The sequence below is a fragment of the Dromaius novaehollandiae genome, chromosome 7 (assembly GCF_036370855.1).
Source record: "Dromaius novaehollandiae isolate bDroNov1 chromosome 7, bDroNov1.hap1, whole genome shotgun sequence".
Classification (NCBI taxonomy): Eukaryota; Metazoa; Chordata; class Aves; order Casuariiformes; family Dromaiidae; genus Dromaius; species Dromaius novaehollandiae.
The window spans coordinates 13,825,470-13,842,220 of NC_088104.1; the positions used below are offsets into that span (position 1 = coordinate 13,825,470).

Consider the following 16,751-nt stretch of genomic DNA (forward strand, 5'->3'; position numbering starts at 1 on the left):
TGACTCTAGGCGGGTATTTCTTGATGTTTGGGTTCGTTTGTTTTCTGAAATTGGTATTTCATTTGGCGTGGATCGCATTCAGGTGAGCAGTGTGCCTATGTACATTCCTTGGACCCCTGAAGACAATTCAGAAGCTAGTCCTAATGCAAGTGGGAGGATGCTACAGCTATGCTTCTCTAATTATTACTAGGCAACAACGGACTGGCACAAACTCTTACGCTCTGGACACAGTCCTGACGGGGCAGTTCAGTCCCCAACACGCCAGAAGCGAAGGCTGAAACCGGGGCACAAAGCCCCGCCTGTAAGGCCCACCCTCTCCCAGTTCCTCAGCGTGGAAATTACTTGAAGCTGAACAATGGTAGAAAGGCAGAGAGGGTTTTAACCTTTTCAGCCTGACATTACCACTGACTGTGGCCTTGTGATTACAAGATCAGCAAAATGTCATGCTGCAACTTATACAGCAAAGGCCAGATTATAACTCCAGAGGCTAAATTAAAGGAGCCTGAATTTTGGACAGTGGATCTCAGCAGTCCATAAATGTTTTTCTTTCAGATCCACATGGTAAAGACAAAACCAATCAATCTTATTTCCCATCAACAAAATATTCCTGCTACAGGCATTCATTTTACAAGAATATCCACACAAGGAAACATATTAGTATATTTGTCCAGAAATCAATTAACATTAACAAACCCACAAATTAAGGTAGAGAGGGGCTACCTCCGTGTTGGTAACTCCAGTCTTGTGAAGTCACCTCCGACCCAATGCCCAAGCAGGCCGCCACACCGTGTGCAGGTCTTTGTCCTTCTTCCACAGCCGCTGCTGCCTGTTGCACTACTCTGGACACTGAGGCGGAAACCAACAGTGAAACATGTGCTTACAGGCTATATTTTCTCTTTATCCACCCTCTCTAATGTTTTACTGCTTTATTTTGTCCTTGAGGAAATTGGATTTTTTGTATCAGCTGGAGACTTTACATACACATACCCAAGACATACAGAAGTGTGTTCTGTTTCTAGCTATGCCTTTTCTCCCATGGCACAGTGCACGCTGCTTGTACAGCAGATAGCTTCCTTGCATAGATTTCTTCTTTCTTGCCTCCAAACTTAGCAGTTACAATGTAAGATTTTTCCGTGTCTCTGATGTCATTAGTTTCACAGTTCTTTAATAAGGTACTGCTTTCCAGGGCAGCCTTGTGAAGTCCTTAGCCACACCAAACATTATAGCAAGCAGGTTCACTCTTTCGTTGTCCTCAGGAAGAGGCTTACAAAGAGCCCTGCTGTCAGCAGAGAGGAAGCACTCCTGCTACCCACTGAAGGATTAACAAATTGGGTTGTTCCGATCTCTTTAGATCAGAACATTGCACCCAGACAGTGTCTGATGGAATTAGACCCCTGTCTTATGGCTATTTAGATAGCTCCGATTAATTTCCTAACTTATTCTGCAGTCAGTGGCCTGGTTCTGAAGGTGATGCAATATAGAATATATTAAAAATGAAGTAACTCGGTGAAAATGTGAGATTGTGCACCTATTCTCCCATCCTTGCAGCAGTAAGACGGAGCTCATCTCCCTGGCCCTGTCAGCCCTCACCACCTGGAGCCACAAGGTCCTTTCTGCAGACTGAGGAGAGCTGAGGAAAGGAGGAGGCAGTTGTGTCCTCCCAGATGAGAGCTGGGCCTGCGCAGCACTTTCTGCTGCCCCTTGAGACACCAGCACACCCTTCTTCTGGGGGATTATTCAATGGATGATGAGATTCTCCAAGTCAAGGCTATCACAGAAAGAAAAAAGCCTGGATAGGGGCATGAAAGAAGAGGGAAACCCAGTGCAAAGCACTGTCCTTAGTCCTCTGCCCCAATGCACAGGAAAGCTTGCACTCACCCTATTGCGCGGAATAGTGCAGGGAGCCAAATGAATTTGGGTGGCAGCACACCGCTGAGCACTGTCGTGAGTAATAGCTGGCGAAGTGCCTGTCGAGGCAGTAGCTCGACTTCCTCAAGTGACCTGGAATTCCCTTCTGCTATTTCTAGTGGAGGTAGGCAACAATTTATTCCCCAAAATACATGCTGAACAGCCACTGAATAGCATGTGGCTGTGCTTTTATAGTTTGCTGTTTGTTTATTTTTCTAGTAAATTGATGCCTAAGCAGAGCAGCTGCCGGAGAAAGATGCTCTGACGGTCTCGTAACAGGTCTGCATCCAACGGCCTCAAGCCTCGTTCACATAGCACACAAAAAGCAACAACTTGCAGCACGTTTTTTTTCTTCCATGACCAAAATGGTTCAGCTACCATCCCTTCATTACCTCCAGTGGCATTTATATTACAAGAAGACATAAGTACAGTAAGCCTAATAGCTTAATTTTGATGAGTGGCTTTCCCAGCCACAGAAATACAGCAGCTTCCAGAAAGTTTTCAAGTATTTTTCCAGTGCAGTGATTTTCTCCACAGCAATCAAAACCAGCCATGGACTGTTTGAACAGTCACATCTTTAAATCAAGGTATCTTGAGTCACCCTGGCTGTTAAAAAGGGCTAGAGCAAAGAGCCTCTTATGTTATATGTAAGAAGTCTGAATTTTAGTATCAATCTTGTGTTTGTGTAACTACTCAATTTTTCAGACTCAGGGTTTTTCTAGGTATCACAGGAAACACCTGCCAGCCAGGTTCCTAGTAAACACGGCCTATTTCCTCTGAACCAGACAAACCCTCCTAAAAAGCAGGTCCATAAATAATCGCCCTGTGTTACGTTACGAGCAGGATGTGTACTTGGTGCTGTAGCCCTGTCCTAAAAAGCCTGCGGTCCGGGAACATTAGAAGCTCTTTGATCCTGGACAGCCTGCTACGATAAGCAACAAACTGATTGCGGAACCTGTCAAACTGGACAGAGGTTACGTTTTGAATGGTATTTATCTTGTATGTATCCGGTGTGTACTCAGCTGCTCGCCTGCTTTTAAATTACTGGTAGTGAAAGGGAGCACGAGCACAGAACAATGTTTCTGGCCCCACAAGTGCTCGTGCTGTGGGGTAAGCCCGCACAGGAAGGGTGATCGGTATTTCTCAGCACAATGAGCAACGCAATAAGTTTCCATGATCCTCAGGTACCTTTCTGAATCTGGATGATCCCTCTCCTGGGAAGCACCAGGTCTTTTGGTATCACAGGCACACATCTGACTTGGCAGCCCTGGAGATTAGTTGTGCTGTATTTTTCCATTTCTGATTAACAGACCTGACACAATGCTATTATAACTTGTGATGCTCAGGAACAGGATCATCTACAGGCCAAGAAAGTATTTGTTCCAAACTGGCCTTCTCTGTAATATTTTTATGCCTCTCAGAAGTCATAAATGATGATAATAAAATTACTTTTCAAGACTCCTTCCAACTGATCTTATCCTGCTAGTATAAGCAGGCCAGAAGGAGGACATATCCTGTTTGGAAGTACCATGTTAGGAGGAAAAAAAGAGAAAGTCAGACTACCTCCACTGATTTATCAAAGTTCATAAACCACCTTTAACAGCAATTTAAGATCAGTCCTACTGGTGACTTACTAGGGAGAAAAAGTCTTTCACAGAGATCATGCAGTTTTGCGGTGATATTGAGAGAGAGCCCTCCCACAGATAGAAAAGCTTGCTACTTCCCAGTGGGATTCTCTGTACAGAAGGGTGCCAGGAGTACGTCAATGTGGGGTGAAGAGGCATCCAGCTTGTGTGCCAGAGGAATGTTATGTTTGGCTAAAAATTTCAGATCCAGTTCTGGACAAAGATACGGAATCAGCACTTACAAATGATCATTTTGGTAAGGCAGGGTCTAGTGCCAAATTTGGTCAGGTTTGCACTGTCAACACTACCTGGGCTAAATCCTCACATACACGAGTATGACCTTTGAGTCACCTTCTGTCACTACATCAGAATATGGCAGAGCAAAATGTCATACTGATCAGGGAGAAAAAAGAACTGTGCCATTTCTCTCACATGCTGCTGCAGAATATGGATTTGACTGAAGACAGGTACAGGTGATTAAGAAATCAAAGATTTGAGAGTAACATTACAGTTTTAAAACTTTTGGCAAGCCCCAAGGGCACTCATTAAATAAAAAAGTAAGACATCTCCCTCAGGAAGTTGAAGGTGGTCCCATAATGGAAACCTTTCTATAATATGAATGGAAAACTTGAGCAACAGGGACACAGAGGGTCCTCATTAACAGGGAGTGAAGAATCTTAACAAGGAATCGAAAGCCAGGCAGACCATCTTCTAGCACTGATCTCTGCTCAGGTTTGATTGGGAAGAGTTACACAGTCGGAAGCAATCGAAAAGCTAGCATTAGCCTGTAGGTCTGTGAGCAGGAATGAACATAATGATAATTTGGAATTCTCCAGCTCAAGTCGCAGCCCACTCCTCCAGCACGGGCTTTGCATCTCTGAGAAGAGTTCTCAACTGAAGGTGAAGAGACCCAGGACTGCAAGACAGCTCTCTCCTAGGAAAAGGTGGCCTGCACAGGAGCAAGCAAAGGAATCATTTTTCAGTGGCAGTTGGGCACCAGGTGCTGGTTTTGAACCATTCCCTCCTAGCGCATGGAAAATCCCTTGCAGCAGCCGTACCCATGTCAGTGTCCTTGCGAGGACTAGCATCAAAAGACTATCCAGGCACTGAGGGGAGGGCTAGTAGATGAGAGAGGGAAGCCTGGATGTCACAAGAAAATTCACAGAGCAGATCCCATAACTGATGCTTGGGGTAACCAAGACACTGCAAAGAGCACAAGACGTTTAAAGCCGGCGGTTGTTTCACGGTGGCTGAAATCTCAGGCCTTTTCTTCTCTTTAGCCTTGCCATAGTCCCTGTAAAGCCTTCAACAGGCAGTGGTGGTCATTAGACTTCATGGAAACCTGTGAGAGTTGCACAAGGCCCCCAGTGCAACAGAGAAAGCCAGAGTGCTCTCCCTAACAGGACAGGAGCCAGCAGGCTTTGGGGAGCAGGAAGCGTGCTTGCAGAGCTCACAGGCTCTTTCATTTTCCCAACAGAAGCAGCAGCTTAGATGTTTGTACAGGTAAGCAAGAATTCAGACAAGGAACAGATTTTCCCTTATTTCAAGAAAGGATTGGTTTTAGGACAATCATTTTCCCCTCAGGCAGAACAATCTTCCAGTCTTCCAAAGACAGCTAACCAGAACCAGCCAGAAGTGCAAGTTTGGAGTGTCAATGAACAGACAGGCAGGGAAGACAGCAATAAGACACCTGTCTTCAAATAATTCATGCCTGACCCACAACACATGTTCAGGAGATACTACAATGTAAACAGGATCATTCCTTTCAAAATCAAACACTTGCTTAAGGACACACCATAAATTCAACAGGCTGGTCAGTTCTCTGAATAGCTCTTACACGTCAATACCTTGTTACACCGCAGTATCCATCCACAGACAGTACTTTAACAAGGGAAGGTGGACTGCTGATGAGTAACCAGCATAAGCAGCCACGTGCAGACCCCAGGAGTCATCCATGTTTACCTTCTGCTCTTGTTAATTGCCTTGGTGCATAATGACCTTCCCAGCTGAAAGGTGTGAGTGGTGCTCTATAGTGTAAGAGTCATCACTTTGCAGTAAAAGGAAGGCAAGTTATCTGCCCAGAAAGAACATGCTTGGCAATCCTAACAGCACTGGAAGCAGTTAAATTATTGCAAGAAAATCAGACAATTTACGATGTAGTGTTACAGCTCAGTGAACACCTTAAGCTGGCACTGCCTGGAGAGGAAGAAGCCTCCCTCCATGTAGTGGCACAGCATGTGTGGCACTGTGCGGTGAACCAGATTGGGAACAAACTCGTCTGAAAAATAAAGATCATTTCGGGTAGATCAGTTCTTTGATCCAGTTCTCTGCACAAAGGCTTTTGCTGGCACCAGAAAAGGGCAGTCTGGAGGTGATAACATGTCCTTTAGCAAGTGCCAGATTAAAGAGTTTGCTGGAGTAGGGCTGCAGTTTATCAATTCTAGTAGACAGAGTCCAGCTAAAAAACAAGCCTCAAAGTCTATGCTGCATCCTGCGCTATGGAGCTCTATTCACCCCTATTTCCTGAATGGTTTCAGGTCAGCACTTCCATTGATCTGCAGCGGTGGAACATAGAGTGCTATAAATAAAGAACAGTTAATCAACTATTTAAGTGCCCTTTTTACTGAAGCAAAGAAAATGCACAGAAATGACGTCAAGATGGGGGGAAAAAAAACAGTGAGAACAAAGATGACCCAGAAGAGTGCTCTCTGGCACACACTTCAGGCTGAAGTGCTTCAGAGAATAGCTGTGCTGGCCATTGAGTCAGACTTTCCAGTGCTCCTGCACTGACTCACCCCCCTCCCAGCCACCAGCGCACGCTGCACAGACCATTCAACACCAAGCAGGAGTCATTTGTTCAGAGGTTCAAATGCATCTGACCCATCATGAGCAATCCTCACCCCACAAAGCCTCTGCAGTCTGTAGAGCCCTGTCTCTCATCCCATTCCCCACTGGCTAACCTGCTTCAACTACTCCTGCGAAGAAGTCAGAAGAGACACACGCTTCCCCTACTTGAGTCTTTCTGGGACTTTCCTTCTTTCCTCTGCTTCCAGCTCTGGGACAGAAACAGACCTTATTATTCAGGACCAAACAGAGTAATACGCAGTTCCACAACCAAGGCCATGAGGTACCACAGGCCATCTCTGTCCAGAAGCTGCAGAAAGAGAAATGTGTTTTCCCAGCTTTCCCTGCTGTAGCCCAGGGAGAAAGTTTGGTGTTCCCTTTTCCCTTCCCCAGACCTGACTTTGGAATACAGTATGCAGCCTTTCTCTTGCAAATAATGCTTTTCCAGAGGAATATGCTAGGCTGTCCCAAAACTTAGGAAAAGGAAGGAAGAAGGTCTTTGCTAAACATTGTCCAGGAACTGGCCAATGCTGGAACAAATCCTCGGGCACTTGTTCTTCACAGAGCCTTGGACAGAAGGATGCCACAACTTGCAGACCACCCAAGTAAGAGACTTGCTCTTCCGGTTGGTCCTCCCACAGTAACCACACCTCTACATCTGCAGCACGGCACTGTTGTCTCTTGCAAACTCCACAAAACCACAGCAGATGCAACAGTTAGCGGATTTGGATCTGCTGAAAAGCTGTGTTTGGCACGTGGGATCCCATGTCAGAAAGGAGACCTGCTGCATGAGCCAGTGCAACCAGAACACCTGGGACACAAGCCGGCCCAAAGCCTCAGCAGACGTCTTCCCTGCAACCAGAGACTTGTCCTGCCAGATGGCCCAACCTCCCAGTCCTGCATGTCAGGAGCCCTCTAACCCGAGACGTGAAACGGATGCTCAGGAAACCTCTGTCTAATTCCCCTCTCCCACACATTTCCTTTGTGACCTTGGCCAGTGAGGCCATGTCTTGGGGCCTTTGAGTGTTGTTTCATGAGTCTCTGGCAGTAAAACTGGCTTAAGTTCCCTCCTTCTTCCCACCCCCACTGGGTACAAGTGAAAAAGAAGCAAGTAGTGGCATAAGGTAAGAACAAAGAGCTACTTTCAAAGCTGGCCTCACCAGCAGTTATACCCTCATTTTCTTCAGCTGTGAAAAGAGGGTATTAGTGTCCCCCTGTTATGTGACACAAGATACAAAGGACAAATAATAAATAGTATGAGATGCTCAGATGTCGAGAGCAACAGCTATCTGGAGACCTCTGAAGATGACACATCTTGGATGTGGTAATTATAATAAACTCTCTTCCAAAGCTCTCCTGTTTAACTTGGTGAAATAAGTCAAAGTTAAAAAACACTTAAAAAAAAAATCTATGAAATCTGTTTTCAGCTTGACTTATGCTCCAGTTGCCAGCTGATACAAGTGCTCCATTTAACAGCTCATAAGTGAGGAATTACATTATAATCTAAATACAGCTGAGGACTGAATTTGAATTACGGTATTTCAGATTAGGCTCCCATGAAGGGAAACAAATAACAACAACAAATAATCAGATGACAGGCAGAGGTAGCAAATGGCCAAAAACACAGAATAGTTTTTATTGGCCAAAGTAACCAAGAAACCATTTTCTTCTAATAAAAAAAAATACTAACTGAAACAATGGGAAATCTTTGCCAACAAAATGAAACACAAACAAATCCCACATAACTTTGATTGTTCATATTCATCCTTTAGAAATATTCCTCCTCCCAAAGTTAGTTTTTCTTCTTAACCCTATGGGATCACAAAGTGGTAAAAGAATGGGAAAATTCAAAAACAAAAAGTCATTTAGGACACGAGAACAAACACACTGGGAGCTATGAATCTGTCCATTTACACAAATGGAAGAGTCTGTTGGTGTTTGAAAAAATATTACATGCAAACTATCTAAAACTAAGTTTTCCATTTTCTGAAGATACAAACATTTTATTACATGAACTATCTTTTTTTTTTAATCCCAGGAAACACATGAAGTTGTGGTCTATTTAGGTTTTCAGAACTCAAACACTACCTGCAGTTTATCAGTTAACACTTCTCTATTTGGAAACTTTGGTAGTCCAAAAGAAATTGGTTACACAGAGTTCTCAAGGTAAATGATCATTCTGAAATTCAACATTTACTCATGTCAGTAAAACAAATGCCAACCAGTGAAAGCAGATGTTTGAGAAAACCCTGCTCTCCCTGGTAATAGAGTTCTCATTCAAAGGGTGAAAAAAAAGAAAAATAAAAAGAGAGAGAGACAGAGAGAGAGAGAGACAGAGAGAGAGAGAGACAGAGAGAGAGAGAGACAGAGAGGTGTGTGTGTGTATAAATATATGTATATATTTTATGCATGCCTGGTGCAATATGTTAGTTCCAATGGAGAAAATCTCAGGAATTTGCTCATTAATTTCTCAAATAAGGGGGTTGTGATACGTTGACTGAAACCATTTTTAACGATCTGAGTAATAAACAGCTATGCAAATCTCTTCCATTCAACTTATTAAAGTAGGTGAAAATTTAAGAAAAAAGGCAAAAAATAATCAGTGTCTTAAGAAAATGTATAGGTATTTACACACTGTGTTTCTTAAAATATCACATGTATTTGCACACATCTTTAAAGGTGTGTGAGCAGAAACAGCTGAAGCACATCACTGCCAGAGCAGTGAAGCAGCACTATGGAACTAATGAGAATTTCAGCTTACGAGAGTTACTGACAGCTATTGCTGCTGTGCACAGAACAGCAACGTGTGTTTTGACAGAGGAATTTCACTAGAAACAGAGAACCTGCTGCCCTAACCTAGGCATGATTTTACAAAACATTTTGAGATCTAACACCCGTACTACACATTTTGTAAGAAAATAGAGAGCAGCTTTCAGCTGCAGTTCTTCTAAACTACTGCAGGAGGGCTTTGCTAACATGCCTCCTAAATTGGCAACCATCTGAGGTAATCAATAATGCCATTAAAACAAGCATCCTTCATTTCTCGCCACCAACACCACCTGTTGCCTCCTTATTGAGTCCTCTGATCGACAAGTCATAAACCACTTCCTCAATTTTCTTGACATCGTATTTCAAGCCATCGTAACGTTTCCTCAGGGAGTCATTTTTCAGGTTGAGGAGACGGAAGCCAGAATCCAGCTCGTTGATAAAAGTTGAGATGCGGAGAGGGCGAGAATAGTCACCAGCTGTGACACTGTTCACTGCCAGTCTGGCCTACAAGAGGAAGATGCACAGGAGAACATCAGCAGAGGAATCCACCCAAATCACATCAGCATTCCCATCAGTTACTTCACAAAATGAAGCAGTATTGTCCCAGGCAGTCAGGCTAACTATACTCAAATCTACCCTTTTGTTCACCAGAACCCAGGATTTTCAGTGAAGTCACTGGTTTAAATCTTAGAATATCAACGAGGAATGAGTCTAACATCACAGGGGGGCAAGGGCAGTTTGCCTGACCCAAGCACAACACACCGTAACTTCCAGGAACAACTTGGGGAAATTGGGAAATGCACTACCCGCTGTTTATTTAGGTCAGTTTCATCCAGACACATGCATAAATAGCTTCCTTACCAGCTCACTGGCAAGAGTTAATACACCAGAAAGATAGTCTTCTATGTCCAGGTGAAAGCCTCTCTCTCGATCAGCTTCAACTAAGATAAAAAACAGAATAGTAATCTAGACTGATAGGGAACATGATCAAAAACAGCAAGCTGAAATTGCATTTGTTTACTGTAGCTAATTTGAAATATCAAATTTATGAAACACTATTACAAAATAAAAGTCAGCCTTTTCCTGTATGTGATGTAATTACTGCTCCTTCTCAGCATTTTGACTGAACATCTGATACATCCTCAATTGGACAGACAATAGGTTATAACTGATCCAAGAGAATAACTGAATTTCCGTTAATATACAGCAGAGAGGTCTGAAGTCCTTTTTAAAAATTATTTTACTGAGTTTTTTCAAATTCTTTGCTTTCAGAAGACAGTTCTCTTACAACATGAGAATTAGATCTCTTTTCCCCACCTCTTTAACACTGAAAAAAAAAGGTGAGAAAGATAAGCTGTCACCTTCGCATTATTCTTTTGGAAGATTTAGGCAATTTAAATAATCTTCATTCATGAAGAACTCTGATAATACTTCTGTTTATATCATGTTTTCTGATTTCCACCTCCTAAAACATTTTTTGTTGTTATTATATAATGAAATCAAATACTAGATTAATTTTATAAACTATTTCTTGTGAAGAGATAAAGTTTTGCTATTTCCCTGCACCTTGCAGTGACAACATCTAAAGACTTCGCAAGCTTTTTCCTTTGAGTTACAAAATTAACTTACTCCCAAGTATTTCTGCAACAGCTTCTCGGGTCACTAATGTTTCTGTCTCCAAGTAGACAACAAACGCTGCCAGAAACACCAACCGCTGTAGCACAAACCTCCAGTGCTCATGAAATCTGTTGAAGAAAACACCAAGTCAAGGTAAAGATAAGCAACATCTGTTACTGGAGATTTAAGTCAAAAGCATTTTAAATATCTATGGTACACATTACGTTTTGCACCTTTACTTTACGCATAGTACCTCGCAGTCTTTGTGGTTTATCAAAGCCACACCAGCTTTCCCCTTAAAATCATTTCCTTGGTGCTCCAAAACTTCAGCCCCTAGGATATTATGTTAAACTAGCATTTGCTTGTATCTCACCCACACATACCCAGTTCCTTGAGTTTTTCAGGTTTTTCAGGAATGAAGACAAAACAAGACAATCAGCACCTTCCCTCCCATCTCCTGCCAGCAGATTACAGCTGACAAGATTTTCATTCTTTGAAATGTTCCTGCTAGACACTGTCCCCTTCTGGCAGCAAGCAAAATACAAAGATGACAACTTCATTTAGAATCCTCAGTATCAAACAGCCATCTGATGACAGATTTAGGGCTCTGTTTTCAGAAACGCTCAAATCCTAACAACTTAATTGAAATTAATGGAACAGAAAAATGCTCTGCTCTTAGAAATGAGGGCCGCTCCAAAAGAACATCAGTTTCTTAAAGTTTAATTTCATTTTTTTAAGTTTCTAGGAAAAGAATTATATACTAGACATTTTCAGTGAAAAAATAAAAAGAGTTTGAGCAAAAACATTTTCAAAGTGTGCTGATAAAAAGTCACACTCTTCTACCATCGGTTATTTTCTGGAACAGAAAGGCCCAGGTTTTTAAAACACTGGGCCCATAAACCTTTAAATCACTCTTCCAAAGTTATGCCATCTATGGCCCGGCAAATCTCAAATCCGTGTCTGGCTGTGTGGGATCCTGCACACCTGTAGTACTGATCAGCAGGAAACTTGGTCTTCAGAGATGAAAGCTGTGTCCTTACTGTACCAAAGTGTTCACGAGCCTTCTGACATTTCTTTGGTACTGAAAAAGAAGCAGCGCAACATTCAGTATTTGACAAACAATGGGATTTTGTAAACAAAGCTAAGAGTTTTCTAATGTAGATGGCACTATCTATGCTCCTCTTTTGTCCAAGACTCACTTATTGACATACAGTCTTAGTGGTATTCACAGTAACACCACAAGTCACTGGTAGATGAAAAATACTCTGGGGTTTTGGGCTGTCTAATCGGCACTGGTCCATACCCTTGAACTTGAGATACGATGCCCTAATGTTATTTAAGAATCACTGCTACATACACTGATCAGGGCTGCAAATCAGCAAAGATGAACGAGAAATGACAAGTAGGGATGCAGAAAGGCTGCAAAAGGCCTTGATTGTAAGGTTAAATAGGGTATATCTGCTGTAGCAGAGCAGTGATTTTGAAGCTACGGTCTGCAGGTGTCTAAGGGGTTGTGAAAAGCAACTACAAGAAGCAGGTGGAGCGTTAGTAGACCTTGACTCACTATGCACAGCAAATGCCTGCCCCGGTAAATGTTCAAGGGCCTGTAAACATAAAACAGTTCAGAACTATGGTGATAGATAACGGTGCAAGCAAAGGACTCAACAAGAGAAGTAACATGATTAAAGCAAAACGCTACAAAGACAGTCACACAGCAGCATTCTGGAGCGGCAAAGGGCTATTATGTATAGCACGGACAGAAGGAAGAAGGCAGCAGAGAGCAGGGCACAAGCTGAAGAAAAAGGATGTTTAGAGTTTTAGCTGTGTAGATGGAGCAAAGAGAAAGGGAGGACTAGTTGGGTTTTAGGTGTTACAAAGAGAGAAACAGGACGTTTTAGAGACAGCTCTGATGCAGCAGTTCAGAAGAGACAAAAGCAATGGCCAGACCACAAGCAATAGGACAGCACTGCGCACAGCACTCACTGCCCATAAAAGCACGCACACAAAACAGCACTACCAGACTACCTCACGCAATCAAAGAAAAGTAGCTTTTCTTTCTCTGTTTTAAAACCCCATAATATTTTTTCTTAACAGGCAGAGTTGGGTTACATGAAGTGCAACATCCCTCCAGGAAGCTACGTCTCAGTCTCCCTTCCAAGCAATGTGTTTGAAAGAACTGAGTTTTTGCTTGTTCATTTTGTGTTAAACTCCTGCAGAGAAACGGTCTCGCCTGTTTATATACCACCCACTGCCACCTCCTGCCCGCTAATAAGAATTACAGCCACGCTGTACCCGCAGCACCACAGCTTGCCAGAACTAATCAGTCAGTACTTTTTAACTGCAGCCTTCTCAGAAATCCTGGTCACAACCCAAGAAAGGCAGGTGGTCAACATAACATCTTCATCATCTTGAAGTACAGAAGCTATGGTTATTTAAACAAGAGCCATATAAACAAAATAATCTGAAAGTCATCATGGATGACTTTTATCAAATAACTACCAGCAGTCACTTTTTAAGCATCTGTCTAAAAACTTGTTTTGACTAATCAAACATCACCTCCAAACAGAAAAAAAGGGGTTTAAGAATGAAAGTTTCAGAAAGCAGAAGGTAAAAGTGCTTCATATGGTAGTGAGAGCGAAAGAGATTTAGAAAGCTCACTGAGAATTGCCCTCTGAACACAGTCCTCGAACTATAAGCTGTCACACGGCATTTGGGAGCAGAATAAGGAGCACATTTGCACCTTGGCTTCTGTCAAAGGAAGCTGTGACAGAAAAGCAATCTTTACTGTAAAGTGGCAGACAACAATGCCCGACGACACACAGACACAAACAAAACTCCCAGCGCAAAGCTGTCCTCATGTATCCCTGCACATCATCACTGATGTTTTGCTAAACTTTACACAACGTATTTCACAAGCTAAGGGTAAAGCCTATTACTGAGCGTGTGCAGAGAGGCAGTTGCCATGAAATAGCTGTAGGTGGTTACCCTGCAGTAAAAGAAGTTAGATGAAAAGTCAATGGAAACAGGGTTAGCCTAGAGGTACTTTGAGTCCCCAGAGAACAAAGGAAAGCCATTATGCAATATGATCTTTTAAATATTACCCTCTGATACAGCAAAATGCCCTCTATCAAACTGCCAGCTATCTTGTAGTTCTATTAAGAGAGCTCAAGCTGTCCCTTACCCTCAGCCTGTTCTAAATTCTTTAACCATTTTCACTGGCTCTGTTGCCTCCCTCATTTTTCATTGCTCTACCTCAATTATTGATGAAATTATTGATGCAGAAATTAATCACAAAGGATAGAATAGTAAGCTGCTGTAGAAAGACAGCAGTATCCCACTTGTGCTGCCAAGGGAGGAGGCACAATAAGGCGTACAATTTCTTTTGGCAGCAGCACCAGTTTACACCATTCATGGAAATACAGCTGCAATGACCAAGCATCATTATTTACTCTTTTGTCACCTGTGAGCTTTTAATAACTGTATTAAAGTTTTTTCTTACATCTTGGAGTAAATAAATACAAGGGTGTACAATACTTGATGTTGCAAAATTTAACTGTGCTGCAACAAATATTCCCCTCTTTCATAGTTTCAAGAATCATCAGTTATCCCTTTTTGACCTATCAGAAAAGAATCATACAGGTTTCTCACCATTCTAGTTTCTAAATGAAAACATTGTGCTAAGTCAGCAGACAAAATGTCACACTAAGCCAAACAGACATTTAAGTGCACTACATTACAGCACTACAACCATTACCAGGTAAAAGTGCAGTCTAAATACCCATCATCTAACAAGTGCTAGTTTACCCCATAAAGATCTTTGTGTTAGTTGGTATTAAATTACTCTGCTATTAACCTTTATTAATCAAAACCTTTATCAACTTTTGTTATTTTGCTTGAAATTGATGTCAAACTGGCAGGCCTATTATCATATGTTAATTCCCAGCCCATTAGACTTGCATTCATTATCTTTGATATTGCAAAAATTATGAGCTTAGCGTTCTTCTTTTTGGTACTTAAACTATTCCACAGGTCTGCTCCCAGACTCTGCAAGATTCAGGACCAGTTCTCTCCTAGAATTAAAAAAGAAACCAACATACACTGAAGCAGATACAGGTCTCTACTACTAAATACTTGAAAACAACCCCCTAAAGATGATACCCATGCAAAATGATCGTCACATGTTTTTACTGAGCTTGGAAAAACAGAGCGTGTTTGTCTAAATTAGACAATTAGCAGCTCTAATTTTAAGCACTGGAAGTCATGCTTGCCAGGGGAGGTCAAGCCTCATATGTTGCACACTGCTAAACACACACCCAGTCGTTACCAAACAGGAGACTAGAGAAACCCCAGGCCTCCAGCTCAAGCACAAAAGTACTGGTGAGTACTACCAGCCAACGCTACAGATGAATAAAGCAGGAACTGATGAAGGTTTTCTTTCTTTTATTCACCCTCTGATGGTGGCCTGCCAGACTTCTTACCTCCCCAAGTCCCTCTCAAGAGTTTCCAGAAAATCAGATTGCTTGTTTCTTCTCAGAAGTTCACTGACATGACTGAATGGCTTTTAAATCACATACTTAAATGAGAAACCTGATTTTTCCAGTAGCTTCAGCAGTAACTCTATAAATGGGGGGGACGAGGAGAGCACCTTCAACATCTAAGCCTGTAGCTGTATTTTTCATGCCCTTGAGCAAATGGTTTGGCTCAGAAACTTTACCTTGAACATCCTAAAAATTTTTGGCACACAAGTGAGCGACCAGGCTAGCGACAACTTGAACCTAAAAAATGACAGCACAGTTCCAGTTGCCACTCAAGCATACATCAAGGACTCCTCTTGCTTTACCAGCCTTTCTAATTTTCCTATATATTTTGGGAACCAGGTATTAACTCAAAGCAGAACTATGTACACACATGCACACATACACATAGTAAGTCTAATACACACCAAACTAGGGATTCCCACACTATCCTGCTCACCCCCCAGAGCATCACAGTTTTGGGGGGGAATGGAAGGGGGGTGAGGAGGGGAGTAAAGACACAAAGGCACCTCAGGTTATATTATAATTAGCAGGATATAAAAATCTACATGCATGCCAGTTAGAGGGAAATCTATGAGTCAATTCACCAACCCGGAAAGTGAACAAGTATAGTGATAACATACTTTTCCACCCTGAGACAGTAAAATTTCGGGGGGGCGAGGGGGAACATAAGGGGGAGGAACGGTGTTGCCTGAGGTTGAACGGCAGCTTTTCCACTCGTCTGGCTGGAAGGGTCCCAGGCGCACCCCCCGCAGCAGCCTCTGAGGAACCCGCGCTGGGAAGCGCCTCAGCGGTGCCCACAGGCAACCGGCACTCGGAAGAGCGTGTCCCTCCTGGGGCGGGCCCGCACGCTCCCCGGCTCCCGCGGCGGGAAGCCCCAGGGAAGAGGACGCTCGCGGCCCAGCGCCCCCCGGAGCTCCCGCCCGCCTCTCCCCAGGGAGGGGGCACGCTCGGCTGCCGCCTGCTGCGGCGGCGCGGCCCAGCGCGGCCCCGCCGCACTCACTGTCCTGGAAGCCGGCGCCCTGGTGAACGCCCTGCAGCAGCGTGAGGATCTCCCGAGCCGTCTGCTCCAGCGTCTGCACCACCTTCCGGATCTCCTGCGGACACACGGCGCCGTGAGGGGGGAGGAGGCGCCGCCCCGCCCGCCCGCCCCCCGCCGCGGCCCCGCGCCCACCTCGCGGATGTCCTGGTCGGCGGTGAGGACGCCCTGCAGCGCGATGAACATGTCGCTCACCGACATGATGCCGCCCAGCCGCGCCGCCGGCTCGCGCCTCAGGGGCCTCCCGCGCTGCCGGCGCCGCGCCGGGGCCTCCCGCGAGGCCGGCGCGGGGCTGCCCCGCTCAGCGCCCGACGGCGCCGCGCCGGGCTGCCCCGCTCAGCGCCTGACGGCGGCTCGGCGCCGTGCGGGGCGGGGTCAGGCTCCTGGCGTCACCGCAGCGCCGCGCGCGGGGGG

At 44.1% G+C, this 16,751-nt stretch overlaps 1 protein-coding gene across 1 annotated transcript; it reads right to left on the bottom strand.

The window, feature by feature from the left end:
• Positions 1–7,982: 7,982 nt before the first annotated feature.
• TSN (translin) lies at positions 7,983–16,704 on the bottom strand. The gene is made up of 6 exons (XM_064514714.1): positions 16,473–16,704; positions 16,302–16,395; positions 11,748–11,844; positions 10,776–10,891; positions 10,008–10,087; positions 7,983–9,650 (listed from the first exon to the last, which is right to left on the bottom strand). Exons 1-6 carry the CDS (start codon positions 16,536–16,538, stop codon positions 9,414–9,416), a joined length of 690 nt encoding a protein of 229 aa, XP_064370784.1. The 5' UTR covers positions 16,539–16,704; the 3' UTR covers positions 7,983–9,413.
• Positions 16,705–16,751: the final 47 nt, after the last annotated feature.

Coding starts and splice junctions, on each gene's coding strand:
- TSN (XM_064514714.1), bottom strand. CDS start 16,538: ATGTCGGTGAGCGACATGTTCATCGCGCTGCAGGGCGTCCTCACCGCC. Junction 10,892..11,747: donor CCTGCTGATCAGTACTACAG/GTGTGCAGGATC, acceptor TTTCTTCAACAG/ATTTCATGAGCACTGGAGGT. Junction 9,651..10,007: donor TAACTCTTGCCAGTGAGCTG/GTAAGGAAGCTA, acceptor TTCCTCTTGTAG/GCCAGACTGGCAGTGAACAG.